At 40.1% G+C, this 19344-nt stretch overlaps 2 protein-coding genes and 1 long non-coding RNA gene across 4 annotated transcripts; all 3 read right to left on the bottom strand.

Moving 5' to 3' along the window:
• Positions 1–214: 214 nt before the first annotated feature.
• Positions 215–12230, bottom strand: lsr (lipolysis stimulated lipoprotein receptor). 2 transcript variants are annotated; one of them, XM_069724288.1, is made up of 11 exons: positions 12047–12230; positions 10999–11328; positions 10066–10185; positions 9754–9810; positions 8629–8775; positions 7402–7605; positions 7122–7178; positions 5508–5624; positions 4345–4663; positions 1508–1967; positions 215–984 (listed from the first exon to the last, which is right to left on the bottom strand). In XM_069724288.1, exons 1-11 carry the CDS (start codon positions 12084–12086, stop codon positions 949–951), a joined length of 1887 nt encoding a protein of 628 aa, XP_069580389.1. In that variant the 5' UTR covers positions 12087–12230; the 3' UTR covers positions 215–948. The 2 variants fall into 2 exon arrangements, with proteins under 2 accessions (XP_069580389.1, XP_069580390.1); XM_069724289.1 differs by lacking the exon at positions 9754–9810.
• A 1700-nt stretch (positions 12231–13930) lies between these two features.
• On the bottom strand, positions 13931–14986 carry LOC138636333 (uncharacterized). Its single transcript, XR_011312257.1, has 5 exons — positions 14954–14986; positions 14609–14644; positions 14487–14527; positions 14317–14330; positions 13931–14111 (listed from the first exon to the last, which is right to left on the bottom strand). It is a non-coding gene; the product is annotated as an uncharacterized lncRNA (long non-coding RNA).
• A 249-nt stretch (positions 14987–15235) lies between these two features.
• On the bottom strand, positions 15236–17047 carry LOC138636335 (uncharacterized). Its single transcript, XM_069724297.1, has 5 exons — positions 17016–17047; positions 16341–16789; positions 15858–15915; positions 15336–15586; positions 15236–15243 (listed from the first exon to the last, which is right to left on the bottom strand). The coding sequence occupies exons 2-5, from the start codon at positions 16651–16653 to the stop codon at positions 15236–15238; spliced, it is 630 nt and encodes a 209-aa protein (XP_069580398.1). The 5' UTR covers positions 16654–16789; positions 17016–17047.
• Positions 17048–19344: the final 2297 nt, after the last annotated feature.

Raw genomic sequence — 19344 nt, 5'->3', positions numbered from 1 at the left:
AGCAATCACACGTTTTCCAGTTTGTCGCTGATCGGTATACAAAGTCGTCCTTGAACTTAACACTTCTAAATCAATGAACAGTTAATGAGCAATGAACTGTTAACTCCATAATACCGTCCATAAAAACATCACTGATGCAATCTACTGCTCTTAAATTACAGACTGACAAAATGCTGTCATCTAGTGGTGAAACTCGTCACGACAAACAAATGGCTAGCGAATGGGGACCTTTATTGTAAAATTGTGTTTCATTACATCATAATAAACTTTTGCATTTGTTAGAGGGTATTACTGGTCAGCTGTACAATATATTGTAGGTTAAAGCTGCAAGTTGGTGTAAAAAAAAAAAAAAATAGTTAAAAACAATAATTCAATTTAAGAGCACTTTGTTCACCAGGTCTCTCAATACAGCGAGCACACTAACATGACTAAAAGCGAAGAGTAAAAACAAAATGAATTCCTTTAAATGTACATAGTTTCTTATAAAAACAATTACACAAGTACACGTGCACAAAAAAAACTAAAATAATCGATAGACCCCCCCACACACACATCTACATCAGTACCTGTATATGTTAAATGAAATTCCATAAAAGTTCAAAACATTAAAACAATCAGAACATGTTTACTTGTCAAGATGTAAACAACATTTGAAGGGAATTATTTACCAACTTGACTTCTGCATCTAAACGTAAAATTCTGTACACATTAAGGCACTTGTGGCAGCCACAATTGTTTATACACGAAAAGGCACAAAACGTTTAGTCCGCGCACACCTTCCCTGTTAGAAAAGTTTACAATCACATGAAGCATCAATTTGAATCATGAAATATGTCAAATCAGCACAGCAAATTAGCAGTATGACTAATATTTACAGTCTAACAAACAGGTCTCTCTTTTTTTTTTTTAGATGGAACAAAGCATTATTGGAGTCATACATGGTTGGCTTTACACGACGAGGCTCTCCCGACTCACAGCTCCATTCTGCAAGACAAAGAAGAGTCCAGTTAACCAATGCACTGGGGGAAAATATCATCACCAAAATAAAACCAATCCCAATTTAATCACATTTTAGGCGCTTCGGGTCTGCAGTACGACCAGGAGAAACATGCAAATACAACCACAGCTGTTCAAAAGTTTGAGGAGTTGCGGTGCAATGCAAATTCTGCCAGGTTAAAGGAGAATTGTATACCACGGTTATGTTATCTGAGTGACGCACAAGTGTGTGTGTGTGTGTGTCTGCGTGTGTCTGTGTGTGTGTGTGTGTGTGTGTGTATGTGTGCATTTCAAGCAAATAGTATATCTCCTTGAAGCGCCTAACTTATTCATTGACAATAACAACATCAAAACGATTCAAAAAGATTTGAACGGCTTCTTCGGGGTCTGTCCGATCACAGACACTAATTGTAATAACCTAAATTTGTCTACTTTTCTCGACACTCTCAAATTGGCAGTTGAAGTATTTAAAGTCATTCTGAAACTCGTAGGAAGATTCTCCTTGGCTCACCTTGCGCAGATTGCTTTTCTTTGAAGATGACACACTTTCATCTTCGCTGTACGGGGGCGGCGGAGGAGGCGGGTAGTCATCGCGGCGACCCGGGTATCTAGAGGGCGGAGTCAGAGGAAGCGGCGGGGGCCCCCGCGCCCCTCTCCCCCGATCCGACCGGTCGCTCTCGCTGTCCAGCCGCTCCCGGCTGCGCGCCCTCTGCGGCTCGCCCATCTTCTTCCTCTCCATGGCTTCTCGCAGGAAACTGTCGTCGTAATCGTCTCGGCCGCCCCTGGCGGCGGCGCCGCCGTGCCGCCGTTCCCTCTCCATGTCCATCAGATCGTCGCGGCTGCGCGTGCGGCGCCCCTGGAGGCCGCCGTAAGCCCCGCCCTCGCCTCGCCGGCGGTCGTCGGGGGAGTAGTCGCGACGTCTGCGGTCATCGTAGCCGCTGCGAGCGCTGCTGCTCCACTCGTCGTCCGAGCTAAAGAGGCACGACGCAGTTGTCATTAGGCGAGTCGAAATCTTACTGCTGTGCCAGAACAGTTTAAGCCGCTCGCATTGCAGGTGAGGGTTAAGGCCACTAAGTGCAGACCAACTATAAGGAGTGAGATTCGACGCGACTGAATTTCAATATTTCTCATCCGGCGACAAAGAAAACGTAATAAACGTCAGCCAGTGGCGACCAGATGCTAACCGACAGTAGTTTTCAGATTGGTACAAACTTGAGATCGACACGCCTCGGGAAAAAATATGAACTGAAAAAAAAAAAAAAACACATTCAAATCGAAGCTCGTTAAACAAACAAATCACACGACCAACAACAAAGTTAAACAATTTTGAGGTTAGCATGCGTAGTCTGGAAATATTACATAACAACTGTGGCCAAGCATTCGGACTTAAAAAAAAAAAAAAATTAAAAAAAAGGAGAAAAAGCTGCACTTCTTTGTAGAACAACGTGGTGTCATGTACAAAACGAAGGAGACCCAAGAGCTGCGTCTCCTGTGTGAAAAGGGGATTTAAAGATAAGGATGATTTGCATATATTTCAATAATGTTCATATTAATAATTAATTTTAATTTTTTTATTTAATATAAAATTATATTAATATCAATAATTATTTAATTAGAATTAATATAATTATTAATTAATAATATTAAATTAATAATTAATATGAATAAAAATGTTAATACATTTTGAATCAAAGAAAAACATAGGATGTGGATGGAGGGAGCTACACGTAATATAATACACAACGAGCCATCTGCCATTCCTAATTCACATACATCACATCTGCCTCGATCTATTTTGAATATCTGGTGAAAAATGAGCAAGTAATTTTTTTTATTTTTATTATTTCACTTTATTAATCCCCGAGGGGAAATGTCTTCGCTTCGCTGCAGCAGGGGGGGCTCTCAGGGGGGAGCTGCTGCAACAGGCTGCCACTAGCGCGGCGCCAGGTAACCTGACCTAAGGTGCATGTTTTTGGATGATGGGAGGAAGCCGGAGAACCCGGAGAGAACCCACGCAAGCACAGGGAGAACATGCAAACTCCGCACAGAAAGGCCCAGGACCGGATTTGAACCCTGAACCTTTTTGCTGTGCGGTGACAGTGCTAACCACTGCACCACCGTGCCGCCCCCACAATCAAATGTACCAGATTCCGAAACCATCGCGTCTGTGAGCACGATTGCTGTGGTTTCCTGCTAGTAAAGGAGGTGAGTGTTCAGGTGCCACTTTTACTATTTTTAGCAGTAGACCATGGAATTTTTATTGCGTAATCTTTTCATTAGCAGCTATCACTGAGGAACTCCACCCAGTGAGTAACCTTAACTGAAAGGGTGGTTTCTGGGGGGAATTTAGATACCCAAATATTTATCAATAAAATATAAATTATAGCGTAGAATATGTCAAAATAATACAGTTAAGCATGAGCTTTGGCATCCCCGTATTCAGTAGTTACTACATGTCTAGACTTGACAACTGAAGATTTGTTAATGTTGTTAAGTAAACTAAAGTTAAACTGCATTTTTAATAATCTGTCAAATTGTAACTATAAAATAAAATATGGAAACAATAAAGAAGGCGACGATGAGTTTGAGGCCCGAAAGTGATCTTTCAAACTGCTGCGTAACCGAACTGAGTCACCACATGTGCATGAACAAACTTAGATGATGTCACTAATGTGTAGGAGTTTTTGAAAAGGACACGTGGAAACATTTTCCACTTCAAAAAAAAAAAAAAAAAAAAAAAGCCCCTTTGAATTGCCGTAGCTCATATTCAAGCTCTGTCATGCATCATCAGTAATATCAACATTTAAAGTGAAGCATCAGAGCCATTTCGTTCTTCCATTTGACTCGGATCCCTCAAATTCTTTCAGAAAAACCAGCATAACCTGAAACATGAAAGGTAAGAAAAAACACGCTGTTTCTTTACATGGTATCATCATTACTCGATACTTGTTTCAGGTTTAGGAAGAGCAACACACACACACACACACACACACACGCGCACGTACACACAGTGACGAGTCCAGGAAGCCCCACCACATCAAAAACCCAAGGCCCAATTCGTAAAACAGATCTATTTAACTTCTGAAAGCACAGGGGAATATTTAAAAGGTATTTAACGGTGATGAACTAAATGAGCAGGGCTCCAGAGTGACAGAAACTCTGTTTCATCGCTTTAAAAAGCTGTGTCAGTATTTTAAGACTCAGACCTTGTGTTATACTAAAATCACTTCCGTACACCTCCATCGTTTTTGACATCATAACTGCACAGAGAAGAAGAGAAGAAGCCCATGAACCGTTACTGACCACCCGGTGCACGTTCAACCGTTCATCATGTTCATTCAGACTCACCCCCTCCGGCCTCTCGGCTCTTCTGGGCGCCGGTGTGGCAGGTAGTCGTCTCTGGGGTATCGCCGTCCGACGTCGTCGAGGTTGTCCATGGAGCGGGCACGTACGCCGCCCTCCATGTAACCTGGGCCGCGGCGCGGGGGGTCGTCGCGGCGCGGGGGGTCGTCGCGGCGGTGGCCCTGCTGGGAAACACTGCTGATGGTGCTCATCGCCTCGTCTCGGTCGTAGACCGTCGTCAGATGCGGCGGCTGGGAGCGACCGCCGCCGCGACCTCGGGGCTCCATGCTGTCGTGCAGGGAGCTGACTTCAGTCATATTGTCCACTGAGGGAGGGAAACCAGAGAAGAAGTGATGTAGAAGAGCCGAGAAATGAAAGGTGTCTGGTTGAAACACAGGCAAACTAAAAGATATGACTGGCATATTGTGGCTAAATTACTGAAACAAAAAAAACCTGAAAATCAAGGCATAAAGTATTATTTAATAACTTTTTAACATATAAATGTACTCAAATATCTTTCCCTCTCCACCCTGAGCCTTTTGCAGCATCTGAATGTGTGTATATATACATACACACACGTATATATACATACACACACGGTAATATGGAATGAAACACTGACAAATAAGGTCAAACCAGGACTATGTGTAAATTTGCCACTGTGGTTTGTACAGAAGTTTGTTTCATGAGCATACATTGATTTCCACACAGTTCTTATGTTGTGTCAGACTTTGAAAACACTTGATTTGGAGGAAGCTGTGAAAGACGAGAAGAGAGCTGGGAGATAATAGAATATTTACATTCATTTGACTTCCAGATAAATAATGTTTTGATAATATCATATCCACTCGTGATCTGACAAAGCTTTGTGATGCCAAAGTAATGATTTCAGAGGTTTAGTCCTACATTAATCCATAACAAGGCATGTAATAAATGTATTATTTTTAATTCAGTGACTTGTTTCATTCATTTGCCAGTTGTTCTGTATTAATCTGTATTTTGAGTATTGAAAAGGAATAAATCACAGAACAACTTGGATGACGTGCAAACCAAGACACTTGCAGTAGTTAAGGGACTCTTCAAAGTGTTTACGGGACATTGATTCATTTGCACCCACAGCCGTCTATGGCACAGTTGACCTTAACAGCAGGAAGTGGCGAGTCACTCACAGCGGTTGTAGTTAGCAGGTCTGGATGGGTCCAAGTTGGCCAGCTCTTTCTCCATATAATAAATGGCACGCGTGGCATTTCCATCAGGGTCTACCTGGATACGATATCCACTGCGAGCTGAAGAGAAGAAAAGAAGGAGGAAATTCACTGAATCACCGGGCCTCACGAAGGATCACCTTTGTGTTTTCATTTTAAACAATACTTTTTTTTCCCCCTGTTAGTCTGGCATTTCAGGTTGGCATTTCAACTCTTTTATTAACACAAACATCGTCGCGCATTGCTTGTTTCAGCCTGATGAATGCAACTTGTTCATGAGGAAGTGCATATCACGGTAATTTGCTCCAAGTTTGACCCACAAAAATTTCCCCACTGATAAAAAAGAACGATTTAAGCGGTCTTAAATTAGCATAAAGCTAATATGAACAGTTACGTTTATATTATATAAAGTATTTGTAATTATATTGGCAATATAAAAACAAGGCTTAACTTGACAAGTTTGCATGTGTATATATGCGTTTGTTATGCAAGTTTGTTATGTTGCGGTTTTTTTCTGTGCAAATATGAAAGGTGATCATGTGACAGTGATGGAGGTATCAGAATAGAGGTTACAGCTGATATAATAGGTTATGATAGAGAATGGGACCAAACTGAACAAGTTTCTATCCCAAAATACACAAAATCACACACTCTAATAAGGTATATGTGACATCATAATCATCTTTTGACACTATAGCACAACCAATACTGGATTCTTGGGACCGATACTGTTACCAGACAAAGTAAAATATGTCCATGACTTAATATATCAGCCAAAATGTGGCTATCAAACACTTATGATAAAGATGTGTAATATAACCAGGGTATTTTACAGTTTAACAGTAAACTTTAATGCTCAGAATGACATCTGTGCACTGGAACAGTGAACTTTATTGGGAATGTGATAATTATGAATAACTATAAATTGAATAAACAAATGGAACAACTTTTAATTTATCCTAAGCATCATTTTCTGGAAAGAAGATTAAAATAAAAAAAACGTTTTTTATATTGGCTGATATACCTGTGGCCAATATCAGTCAACAAAACACCTAAACTGTAATTCATATGAGCCAGAAGGTTATGAATAAATAATAACTATTTCAGAAGTACAGTGGGAGTGATAGGTCAACATGACACGAGGGGAAAACACCGGTGATAAAAAAAAAAAAGAACATACGATACAATACATATATAACACATTCACAACTATTAAATAACTCTTTGTAATAAACAGATAACGTGGAATATCACAATGATTGTATGTCATCTATACAGACTCTCGGGAGGATCAGACAATATACTTGGGCTTGTATTGTACTTGAACATATCATACTTTGGATACAATTACATTGCAAAGAAAATCTGTTTTAATAAATCACCTAAATGTAGTTTTTATTTTTAAAACCAATACATCGAACAATTAGGGGGGATGATTTCCTTTAACTTTAGACTCCCTTTCACCATTTTCTACTGACAAAAGAAACTGAAAAAAAAAATGTTTAAAGTCAGCCCCACCCATCCCGAAATTACTGGAAGTGTTTTTTTGTTTTTTGTTTTCCCCCTCCATTTACTTACTGTGGTCACCCCCACCATCTTGATCATGCAGCAAAGGCACCTGGGAGCCGTGTCCTACTGCACAGACAACAACAATAAAGCAGATAGCGGCTCAAGAAGACTCAACACACTTGTACACTCATTATGAAACTCGTGTTCACTGACTTTTATGGCAACTCAAGTTTTAACCGTATACTGAGAACTGCAACATAAATTACTCATACATACACTTTTCAGAATCAGGACAGAAATGAAAAAAAAAAAAAAAAAAAGACCTGGTTTTAAAGTAAGTGACTCCTACCTGAGCTGGCGCCGTCATATTCATGACCGTAACCGTTGGGGGGAGGTCGGGGTCCAGCTCCGTTGGGTAGAGGCAGCATGGGCATCCCGGGCTGGTTGACCAGGGGGCCACCGTATGCTGGCTGAGCGTACATACTGGGAGCATACAGGGTGGGAGCGTAGTGACTGGGCACCCCTTTCTTCACTGCTTTTCCTGCTTCGTACACTGTGACACAACGGAGCAGAGACAAAGTGGAAGTAACGCATGACTGACTGGAAACACCTCGTGTGTTTGGAGCAGCGGGGACATCATAAATTCATACGCAGCTACTGTCGATGTGTAAATCTTTTTTCTTGTTTGAATACTTTTCCAAGGACATAATACAATGTGTTAATTAGTGAGCTTAGCAGGGAACCTTTCTATCTAAAAGGTTTACTCCTCCTTCGCTTCCTTCCTATGCTACGCCGAGCTGCTTTTCACCTGCCTGTGGTTCCACACTAGTTTTGCATTTACTCATGTGAGGGCTTTTTGTGATCTAAATTTCCACACACTAACACAAGTAAACCTAGTGGTTAAAGAAACGTAACGTAAATGTGATTAGCTCTGCGTTCTCTAAATTGAACATCAGCCTCTAGTTCTCGGTAGTTATGCTTTCAAAATATGGAGCTGAAGAAACCTATGATGTGTGGTGTCACCCAGAGCCCTGTTCAGCACTTAGATTAAAGTGGTAAAGGAATAGTTTACATGACTTAAAAGACCATAATTCAAATACATTTTAGGCTATTTGTCCAACTGCTAACTGTCTTCCTCCCAAACCCTTCCACACTACCCTTTTTAAAGGCACCCTTACTAGCCTGACCTAAGGAGGGCACTTGATGAAAACACTTTGGTTAATGACAGCTCTCATCTATTTACGACAGTTGTTTGAAATCTTTTAATACTTTCCAGCGCAATACTTCAGCTTTAATACTGCCACCAGAGCAACTCTTTGAGAGCTCTTTGATTTTTCATTCTCCAACGTTTTTCCTCTACAAAACCTCTTTTTCATTTAGCAATAAACACAAACAAGTGCAAGCTGACATACAAGAACTTGGCCCTCCATGAAGATATAATCAAACACTGGTTAAATTATTTGGTGCTACAGATACATTTTAGTCCAAAAAAAAGTATTTGAAGTCGGGTATTCAGTCCTCGACTACATGCAGCAAAAGGAAAGACTTCCATGGGCTTTTTGTCGCGGGTACTTACGCGCTCGTGGACAGCAGCATCGGTCCGGGCAGCAGGGGCAACTGACGTAGCAGCAGCAGGTGTGCGGACAACACTGGCACCAGCAGATGCCGATCAGGAGCAGCAGCAAGAGGAACCCCAACACAACCAGGATGACCAACAGCTGGTCTGTGGGGAGGGAGAGGGGGCACATTAGGTACATTTAAGAACACATAATAAATACAAGATGATTTTTCTCTCTTGTAGAAAGGGTTAAGTTTTTCCCACTGAACAGACAATGGCATCTCTGTCAGTCGAATGGGAAGCGGCAGAAGTTTGTGACTTGACCGCAGAACCTTCAGATCTCCTTTTTGTTCTTCTGTGATCAGATCAACAGTGGTAAGGGTATGTTTTTAAAGGTTTTGTCAAACCGGAAAAGCCGGTTCATTGACAAGCCCCGATTTCACTCTGAGAGACAGTTCAGGCAGCACACGCCACAAAGAGCAGGGAGACGCTGCGTGTTCACGTGAATCAACTCAAATGGGAGCCGAGTGAGCGGAGGACGTAGTCATCTTGTTCAAAACTAGTCGAGCACAGAAGAGGAAATGAGCGCTGAAAATTGCAGATACTCTCCACCTCTGCTCAACCATGAGTCACACGCAGGAGCTGAGTCACACGAAAGAAAGACAAACAGAAATGTGATAAAAGGATGTCAAACAGCAGGATGTTTGTAGCTTAAATGCAGGGGCCTGTAGAATTAATCAGACGTTCTCTATAACTGAGCATTTAGAGTACGACTTCGGCCACTGTATGACTAGACCAGGTGTCTCCAATCCTCTTTTTTTGCCCCTCTGGGAGTTACTCATGTTTGGTAACACTTATTCACATAGCTGTACCAGCTGTCTCTGCTGCGTTTCTGTCCTCTGATCTCTGTGTGTTTCATGAGGAGGCTAGCTATCCGGTAGCTCAATAGCTAGCGAGCTACGGGTTGGGGACCCCTGTTCAAAAATGTTTAACAGAAAGAGCTCGAGTTTGTTGATTTTTCTAAAGCCACACCTCCAGCAATACAGCCGGGGTGATGAGTAAGAAATGATAATCACAGCTCCGTTACAGCTAAACCTGATACTCCCTCAGAGATCTCAGCTATATCAAGGGGGCTTATAATACCTTCCATAACCAGTAAGTCAACTCCAGGCAAGAGGTCAGTAGTGTTTGACTTTCTCTCTGTGAAAGAAAGATAAAGCCACAATTACTTTAAAGTGCTATCTGTCTACCGTCACTGCCTACAACTTATAACAGACTTATTGAGAACCTGGCATGTGGCAGAGATCGTCTTACTGTGAACCCGACACCACACTACTTCATCAGCCACTCGAAGGGCTTGTGGTACAGTTGCCCCCGCATATTTAATTCTGTAACCACACGTGTGTGTGTGTGTGGAAAGAGACGGAAACGGCGAAAAGGAGAAGTGTTACCCACCAAGTACAATGAGTTCTGTGTAATCTTCGCCATTTCCAGATAGATCCTGGGAAGAGGTCACGGAACAGATGTAGACGCCGCTGTCTCCCCAGGCAGTCTGCGCAATATTCAGGTCAGCATCTGTCAATAACAATTAAAATGTACTACGTTTTTGACACTGTTGTACAAGTGGGATCTTTTAATAATGCTGGTTAAGTCGCAGTATTTGGACACACCGTATCCAACTAGAATTATTATGGTTATAGACGACAGGTATTTCTGTTTATTGTGAGCGCGTGTGATATTGCTGCTACGCTGGAGCCTCTTTGCTCTGCAGCTCCAGAGTAACTTCACTATATGTCTCAAACTATCAAATTATGATTGTGAAATTATTGATAAGAGTCCCTTTTGACTTCACGGTTATCCCCGGCGCACCTTTATTTTTGATCATTTGAACAGTGAAGAATGACTCTCAGATCCTTGTAGTGTTGATGATACACGAATGACTTGTGTTTAAACATATGCGAAGTGCGCATAAAATATCAGTCTATATTTGCAGTACATCTGCATGTTAGTATCCTCCGTGCCCTCATCCTGAGAAGTCTTTCTCAGGCCCAAGGCTTCTTTAGAGAACTGAAACTTGGCAGCTGTGGCGCAATGCAGTCTCTCGCTCCCGCTAAGCCCCGTCATTAAGTCCCATTTCCCGGATGTTTCTACTTATAGTATTATACAGTAAATATGAGTGAGCAAATAAATCTTTGAACCTAGAATCTTCATTTCTGGAGCAGGTAGATTTTTGGTCAAAGGTCAAGAGTACAATAGCGTCACAAGTTAGTGTTTTTAAGACTTTGTCATCATAATAATAATAATTCTACTTTTATTGACTGAAAAAAAAAATCAGTCTTTACTTTATATCTGAATGGGATTTCACGGTGTACGTTTTGATTAACTCACTATTCAGGATGCTGATTTTGCGCCCCTGGTAATCCTTGGCGAGCGTCACGGCGCTGCCCCTCTTGGAGGCCACGGCGCGTACTGTCCTCTGGTTGTCGGAGCACTCGATGTTGGCGTCGTAGTTGGGGTTGTTTTGAGACACGATGTTGTCCGCGCTGCTGGGATTGAGCGCAGCCTGGATCGGGTCCCGGCAGTACGACTTGTACTTCCACGTGACGATGGGAATCTCCTGGCCGGCCGTCTGGAAGTTACAGGTGAGGGTGACGGGTTGGAAGAGGATGACCACGTACTTCTTGGTAGGACACTGGACGGAGATGGCCGTGGTGTACTCTGGAAACATATCAAATGTGGTGAAGATTTGCGTGGATTAGAAAATCATTATCATCAGATGCCACTCGCATTTTGTAATACAGTATATATATATATATATTTGTTTTTTTGTTTTTTTTTTTGCTTAAGATGAGTATAAATTGGTCCCTAAGGCGTGGTACCTCACAAACAATATTTCCTCACTGCTGGTATGGCTGAGAGTGTGTGAGATGAGTCACAGAAGAATAAACTGGACAATGCTGTCGCTTCACGAGCAATTGTTATGATTGCGACACCACAAAATGAGGTTTACGCGTGGTTTCAGTACCTGCAGCTTTATTTTTTCAGTAAATAAACACATACTCCAGTATCCAGACCAGTGTAAGACCATTTTAAACAAGAACAAATACCCCCCCCCACACACACACACACACACACCCCGCACCCCTCCCACCGGTTATAACAGGTTGTTATAAATTAATGTTATGACTGTTTTCATGTTTGATCATTTAACATATATTCTTCCCTAAAAAAATTTTTTTTAAAAAAAATCCATTGCAAGAATGTTAATGAACCCAAAACAATGACTACACGCAAAACAAAGCCAAATAAATGCGTCCAAATTTAGAAAAAGTCGCGTATTTAGAGAAGCAGTGAGAACCAACGGAGTTTTCGCGGAAGAGGGCCCACCCAGTTGTTTGGCGGAAAAAAACAAAAAAAAACAAACAGGCCAACTTACCTGTCGCCATTAACGCGGCGACGACTAACGTCCAAAACATGTTTAATCCCGTTCCTCGGAGTCTCGGTCGACTTGAGTATTATCAATTCACCAAATACACAAACAGAAAGTCAAACAAACGCATAATCCTGAGCGAAGCTGTCCTTTTCCTCAGCTGGGTAATGTCAACTCCATTTTAGGTCTTTGTGGGTTGACGGAGTACCTGAACGCCCCACGCCTGCCTCGCAGCCAACAGGTGAGCCTTCAGAAACAGATTGCGAAACACGGGGGTGTACTACTTTGTTTTGCTTTGTTTTTCTGCCGATGGTGGCTTAGTTTCACTACGAGAACCTAGTGGTGAGAGCAGACCAATGATTTAAAATACGAAAGCGTTTCTTTGTCCACATTATGTTCGCTAAGGTGGAAATCTGGCCCGGAAATAATGTGTCACTTACCCGCTGGTTGGTACGGTCCAGACGCTGATAAGAATATCAAAGAAACGTTGTTCTTTGTTAATGTTCAACCCAGTTGAAAGCGAGTGTGTTTGAATGTGAAAAGCTGTTTTATGGCTGGGTAAGATTTTACTTTTTAATCCCTCTTGTCCAGTAGCACTGCACATTACAATATTTACAGTGGTGGACTTTTTTTTTTTTTGTCAAGAACTGTCATCAGGTATCAATTTGACGCCTTTTGGTAGGCCTACTTCTATAGTTACCATTTTGTGCTCCTTTATACTCAAATACATTTCTTCGCATATATGCTACTCATGTTTTAAAGACCTCGTATTATCTTAACAGAATGCTTCTTTCTTAGAGTGCAGACTTACTTGTGGTTCCTGTTTCCAAAAGTGAAATGAAAGCTGAGACTTTTGTTTCATATTTAGGCCCTACATGTAGGCTGGTTAACTTCAGTAAATAATTAAAATGTCCACTTTTTTTTTTTTTTTTTTTTTTACTCTTACTTAAGTATGCAAGAATCTTAACCTCTGACACTGTGATATAGCTATTTTTACTTGAATTTAAGAACGGAGAACTTTTTCGCAAACTAAAAACCACATGTTGAGTCAGCTGGTGTGTTATGAACAATGACAACTCTGTGCTGGTTAATTATTATTATTTTATTTTTTTTAATGATTACACGTTGACACTTTTACACTTTCTTTCTTGGCTGTCAAGTAAACCTGAAGGCTGCCAAGTCAAATAAGCAGTAAGGTGACCCACAGAGAAATAATCAGTAATTATTTTTTATGTCATCATCAAGAAAAGTTCAAATCTTCCCCACAGTTCCAGCCTCAATTATTGACCTGCTGTTGCTTTTTCTGGTGATGGTTGTAGTAAACGCAATATATCTGGGCTGTTGAGCATTGTTTAGCGAGAACAATAACTTCATACTCTGCGTGTTGGAAAATTGTGGGGCAGATGAATTTTTTTCTCTCCTATCATTGGTGAAACAATTTATCAAGAAAAGCTGCAGGTTTGTTATCAAAACAGCAATTTGAGAATAAGAGATACAGATATAGAATACAAAACACACCCTATGTAGCTGGTTTCTATATGATAACCACACCGATTAGACATAACATCAAAACCATTGACAGGTAAAGCATGAATTATAATACAACAGCCCAGCAGTAAATCCCCTTTTTATGAGGTTCATCATATGTGGTTGTGCTTCAGTCAGATTGAGAGAGGTTGCTTTGTTTCAGCTACTCCAGTGCCTGTTAAAAGTAGTCTATTTCATTTATGATTTTTTTTTTTTTGGGGGGGGTTTTCCCGTGTACTTTTCTTGATAACGGCTTTCTGCAGACATAGGTTAAGACGTCTATTGTGACTCTTGAATTATGGTTGCGTGGCCCAACGGCACCCAACAGCACCTCTGGGCTTTCCTCAGGAAAACCACCGACAAGATCACCATTAAAGCAATGGTTTTAATGATATGTCTGAACGGTGTTTATGGCAGTTAAAACTAGCAAATTATCAGAAAATTTGGCAAAGGAAAAGAAAGTAAAAAACAAAAGAATAAGCTTGTCCACACGAGTGAATGATGAAGGTCATGGAGTGTTGTTTCCAACGTACAACCTATAGCCCTATTTCAAAAAAGAGAGAAAAATGTGGTAGGTGTAAATATACTTTGTTAAAAATAATAATTTTCAATGGGAGGAATTTTCAAAAATAATATTTTACAGCAGGTTCAAGTTCGATTGAGACTTTGTACAAATGAATGATGATGGACTAGACTGTGAAAACAAGAAATGATCATGAGAAAAGAGCTCATTAAATAAGAAAACCTACCTCTTCTTGCAGCCCTGAAAGGAATGAATAGAAAAAAGTATTTACATTTTTTTATATGATTTGCTGTATCCCAAACACGCAATCAGTTTATTGGCAATTTGAATGGAAAGTCATTCTGTTTCACAGTTTTACACGTTGACTCTTGTGTATTGATATTGAGTTATACTTACCTTTTAGATCAAACACCCGCAGACGAGATTAAGAAAGAGAACTGCAAAATGAAAACACTGCTGTCATACTGGCAATTTAAGTCATCAATATCAGTATTACATTGACAAACAGCCATACATACCAGCGCAAATCAATCCAATACGTTCATGTCCATGATCTAAAAAAGGATAAAAAAAATTAAAATAGCATTAGAGGTAAAACTACATTGATTGATTATTTCTTGATGGCACAAGCAGTCTAAGAAAAGCAGATACAGGTCAGGACACCACCGTTAAGATTCATTCCTCTCAGACAGTTGAGAATATTGTTGTGCATCCCTGCTTATGAATTCCTAATTCATCATTCGAATCTGAAAGGATCATTTTCAGCATCTTGTGGAATCCCTGCCACCAAAAACACAGGTTGTTCGTGGAGCAAAGGGACGTCCTACCCAGTATTAGTGTGGTGTTAAGGGCCGCATACATACCGTTGTGAGGAGACGCTCCACTGTGTGCATCATGGCGTTTACCTAAAGAGGAAGAAATGAATTGAAGATAGCATCAGGGACTCAGCAGAAACACCTAATAACCTTTCATTTGTTGAATTCATCAGCACACTTTGATTGTAATTATAACAATTGCATTTAAAAGGTCTCCAAAAACTGAACAGTATAACCTTCATGAAGGCGGGATTTATTTTTATTAGACTGGATTAGTTTTAAACAGGAGTAGCTAATAAACTGGCAACAGAGTGTACACTCTGGTGGACGTTAAGCCACTTTAAAGATAAACAAAAACGGGGTCTCCACTAAGATCATAAACTTCAAAAACAGCTAAACTGATAAGTGAATACATTCATGTCATACGTACACCCCTCAGAGATGTTAAGAATTTGTGACCCGTTGTCATCTTCCACCTCAGGTTTGTCCATATCCCCGGAGCAGTCGATGAGGATATCGGACAGGAAAAGGCACACATTGCAAGTCTTGGGAGAAAGTAAAGGCATTCCAGAGCATATTGGAAGTGACTTATTGACGCCTCTCTGGTAGTAGGGGCTATCACCTGGGCCATACACTGCCTTCAGATGTGGGCATTTCTCCTTGTCCAGGCAGGTAAAGCACCTGTTTGCAGCCAAATCTGAGAAAAACATTAATGAGTACCAGCTAAAAAAACTTTAAGGTTTACATTTAAATTTCAGAGCAAAAAAAAACCCACTCAATAATATTATTGGACATTTAGAATTAAAAATCACTACGGCTTCATTCAGTCAACGTAATACAAAAGGTCTTGTTAAAAAAAAAAATACTGATGCTCAAAATATTCAGCAATGTTAGCTACTATTCAAGACAATAATACCTAAATACAGACACGTTATGATTAAATTGTAAATACATACGAGCAGATTCCACACAGAAAGGAATGAATACAGCTGCCATAAACAGAAGGAACACTGGAAATACAGACAAGAGATTTAGAAATGTATTAGTCACAATATTACATTATTAATTACTGCTTACCTTAATTGAAAAATTAGATATTTTTTTTGGCCAGTTTTTTTAAGTGCACGGCGCAGAATATTTTTTCCGTACTTTATTTTTAGCGCATTGTTAAATAAGATATTCGATTATTATAATAAGTTTTAGCATTGACTTCATTCTAGATTTACTCATTTATAAATTGGAAGGACTAACAATTCGAAACACGTCTAAACATAATGCAGTCCAGTCCAACTCCACCTTTAGTTGTGCACTCAGTGAGCAACAGCTGATTTAGTTTCACACTGCATCATATTTCTGATTAAGATTAATACAATTGTAAGATGTTTTAAAAAAAAAGTGACCATTTTAAATGAACACGAAATGGAAATTGTATTACATCTCCAGGACTTGTCGTTGCCTCCTCTGCCGTAGCGCATGGTGTTTCTTCTTTCTTCAGGATCCACTTTTGCTGGGTCGGTCTCCATCTTGGGGTCCATGATGCAACTATCTGCTACAGATGCCTCTGTAATGGCTGTGCTTCCTGGTGAAGCCTTGATCGCTTCCCCCTCCTTGTGGTTGTCGTTCAGTAGGGTTTCTGTGGGCGGCCTGTTGTTTTGCACCACGGATAAACTGGTTGGCGGGAACAACCCATCCCTGGCAGATGTGGGCTGTGACTCGGCCACAGGTGGGAATGGCATTTTCTCCGGCATCTTGGGGAGGTCACCCTTCTCTAGCTCTTCCTTTGGAATGGGTCTCACTCGACTGACTTCACTTGCCACAGTCAGAGTGCTTTCAGTGTATGTGTCATTGCACCAGTGCGTTGTGTGGGAGGCAAAACCTGCAGCACTAACATGTGAAGAAAACAAATTTTGCGTGAGAGGTGCTTCTACCTGCAAAAAAAATAATGTGAACACAATTGAAATTGATTCTCATTCATGGTAACAAATAGAAGAAGCATCTCAAAATGGCGGCAGCCATCAAAATGGTTGAGCACAGCAGTGAAGGACCTTCACATTAATCTCATTAATATGTTTTAAAAGGATCATTAAAAAGAAAAGATAGAGAAACATACCCACTCTCCTGGGTGTGAAGGCATTCGCCACCTTTGAGTGCAAAGCACAATAGTTAAGCCATCATCATTGTCATTTACAAAACACGTGTTTTTAATTGTTCGCTTAGATTCCGTCACAACAAAACGGTTAACTTTTTAAAACACGTATATAAATCTCGTTGACAATAAACGGGAACAACATTAACAAGAATATCAGGAAATGTTTTTGCCGACTGGCGGCACATGTTTGGTTAGTTCGAAACCAAAACTGTTTCGGATGCAAAAATACAAACAAATCATTTCTTTTACGACCAAAGTTAAGAAAAATCCGCGATTTGATCAAAAGCTGAGTGAGCTAAAGCCCTTGAGAGCACAGATTAAAGCTTGTACACACGCTGTGAATGAATGAAATGCAATGTTCAAAATAAAAAAATACTGCATTTTAAACTGTTCAGTAATGGAATTTAAATAAGCAAACTTACTTTGTGCCTGAGGATGAGCAAAATAAACCGCTGGGTAAACTATTGTCATTTCGAAAAATAAACCTGATGACTGTGCCGGTGACTTGTTACACTGAGAATGGTAACATTCAGGAAGTGAGTGCCAAGATAGTTCTGTACTGTACTTCATCTGTACATCATCGCCGCCTACTGGATGATATTAATCTTCAAAATGGTCAGTTTTATCCAGAATGATGTTTGTTCAACAAGGAAGGGAAAAACAGGGAGAAACAGAGACTCTGGCTCCTTAGAGAATGATGGGTTTTTTGCAATTTACAGCTTTTTTGTTTGTTCGTTTGTTTTTGTATGTTGGCCCTTTTAATAGGTTTCATAATATGTAACACTAGAAGAAAAAATTAAATGCCCAGTTCACATCTGCCATTACAATATATCTTTGGGTTATCACAATCAGAATGCTGTATATACACAAAAACAGTTTACACATTTGTTCATGTTGTTATAGTTTGAACTTTAAATGTGTCCCTAACTGCACTGAAGAGACGTGCTGCAGCAGGGTTATTTATCACAAACTGCTCTGGCCTGCTTCATAATTGTGTCCATCCCTATCGTTTACGTTTTGTTTTATTTTCTAATTACCAAATCAAACAGTCAAAGAAGACACAAGAAGAAACTTCTGTGCCAGGCAGGGCTGCACCCACAATTTTAGATTTAGCTAAAAATCTCACAGCTATTAAATGAATGAACTACAAAAAGGAAATAAAATGATCTTTCTATGTCCCCACAGTGCATTGCAAACCCCCAAAAGCTCTAAAATATTTTAACAAACAGTCGCTGGCTTACTTATTATACCATCAAATCATAACTCTCCGTTTAGCAACTAAACTAAATAGTGTTTGCAATCCAAAAACATTACAGCTCGATTTATTTAAGCATTTAAAAATCCTATTTGACAGTGTGCATTCAAGGTGGGACAGCAGAATCTGAAAAACAAAAGAGCTTCAACACATGTTAAACAAGCATCCAAATATTGGATTGTTTTTAGATGTGTGTGCATGTTAGAATGGATTTTTATTTCATTTACTCAGTTAATAATTTGCTTTAATTTATTCCCATCACGACCAGGAACAAAATAGGACAAACTGCAACAATTTCATTCATGTTTTTTTTGGCCTCAAAGTGTGGTCTAAGTTTATAGTATAAGTTTTAAGAATAAGCACCAAGAGTTTTTGCAGTTGTAGAATATTAATTCCCCTCTGACTGTGAAACCCCCTCCCCTCCACCGCCAAGTCTCAGAAATCACATGAACATCACCTCTTTGTTTACATTGGTGGCCACAGAGCGAGAGATCCCTCAATAAACAAGTTAGATATTTCTTCCTTAATAATAAATCTATTATGTACTTAAGGCCATGACTTGAAATGCATTCTGTGAAATGCTCTTCAGTGAAATGTGACCTCAGGCAGAAAATAAGACAGAAGTTGGGATCATTAATATCACAAAACAATGGCAGTAGTGGAACCATATACAGTATCTACAGCCTGTAGATACTCATGGTATTCACAGTTTGGGAATAATACTACAAACAAAAATATATATCACTCAGGTGTTTAATATACACAGATGGGTGACAAATTAGAGGAAACGGGTGAATAAATGCGTCCACTGGGGTGAAAAACAATCATTTTACTCTGGCTTTGGGTTTATTACTGCACATGCCAACCAAGCAGAGTCTCAGCAGCCCAAAATGTTAAAGCCAAAGGCTCAGTTTTAAGTGACCGTAAGCAACTATAACTGTAATCAAAAATGTCTTTGCTGCACAGTTTTATAATTCGGGTAAGGCTACATTAAAATGATCTAAATGTTCGACAGCTAAAATTGTCCAAGGAAAC

Source organism: Brachyistius frenatus, unplaced genomic scaffold (assembly GCF_029030835.1).
Source record: "Brachyistius frenatus isolate BFR_SWC_R1_liver_20210118 unplaced genomic scaffold, ASM2903083v1 Contig_369, whole genome shotgun sequence".
Lineage (NCBI taxonomy): Eukaryota > Metazoa > Chordata > Actinopteri > Embiotocidae > Brachyistius > Brachyistius frenatus.
Note: the sequence above shows the minus strand (reverse complement) of the source record. Positions and strands in the feature narration are given on the sequence as shown.

Coding starts and splice junctions, on each gene's coding strand:
- lsr (XM_069724288.1), bottom strand. CDS start 12,086: ATGTTTTGGACGTTAGTCGTCGCCGCGTTAATGGCGACAG. Junction 10,186..10,998: donor CAAAATCAGCATCCTGAATA/GTGAGTTAATCA, acceptor TGTTATTGACAG/ATGCTGACCTGAATATTGCG. Junction 1,968..4,344: donor GAGCCGAGAGGCCGGAGGGG/GTGAGTCTGAAT, acceptor GTGCCTCTTTAG/CTCGGACGACGAGTGGAGCA.
- LOC138636335 (XM_069724297.1), bottom strand. CDS start 16,653: ATGCCGGAGAAAATGCCATTCCCACCTGTGGCCGAGTCACAGCCCACA. Junction 15,916..16,340: donor CAACGACAAGTCCTGGAGAT/GTAATACAATTT, acceptor CTGTATTTCCAG/TGTTCCTTCTGTTTATGGCA. Junction 15,587..15,857: donor TGTGTGGAATCTGCTCGTAT/GTATTTACAATT, acceptor GGCTGCAAACAG/GTGCTTTACCTGCCTGGACA.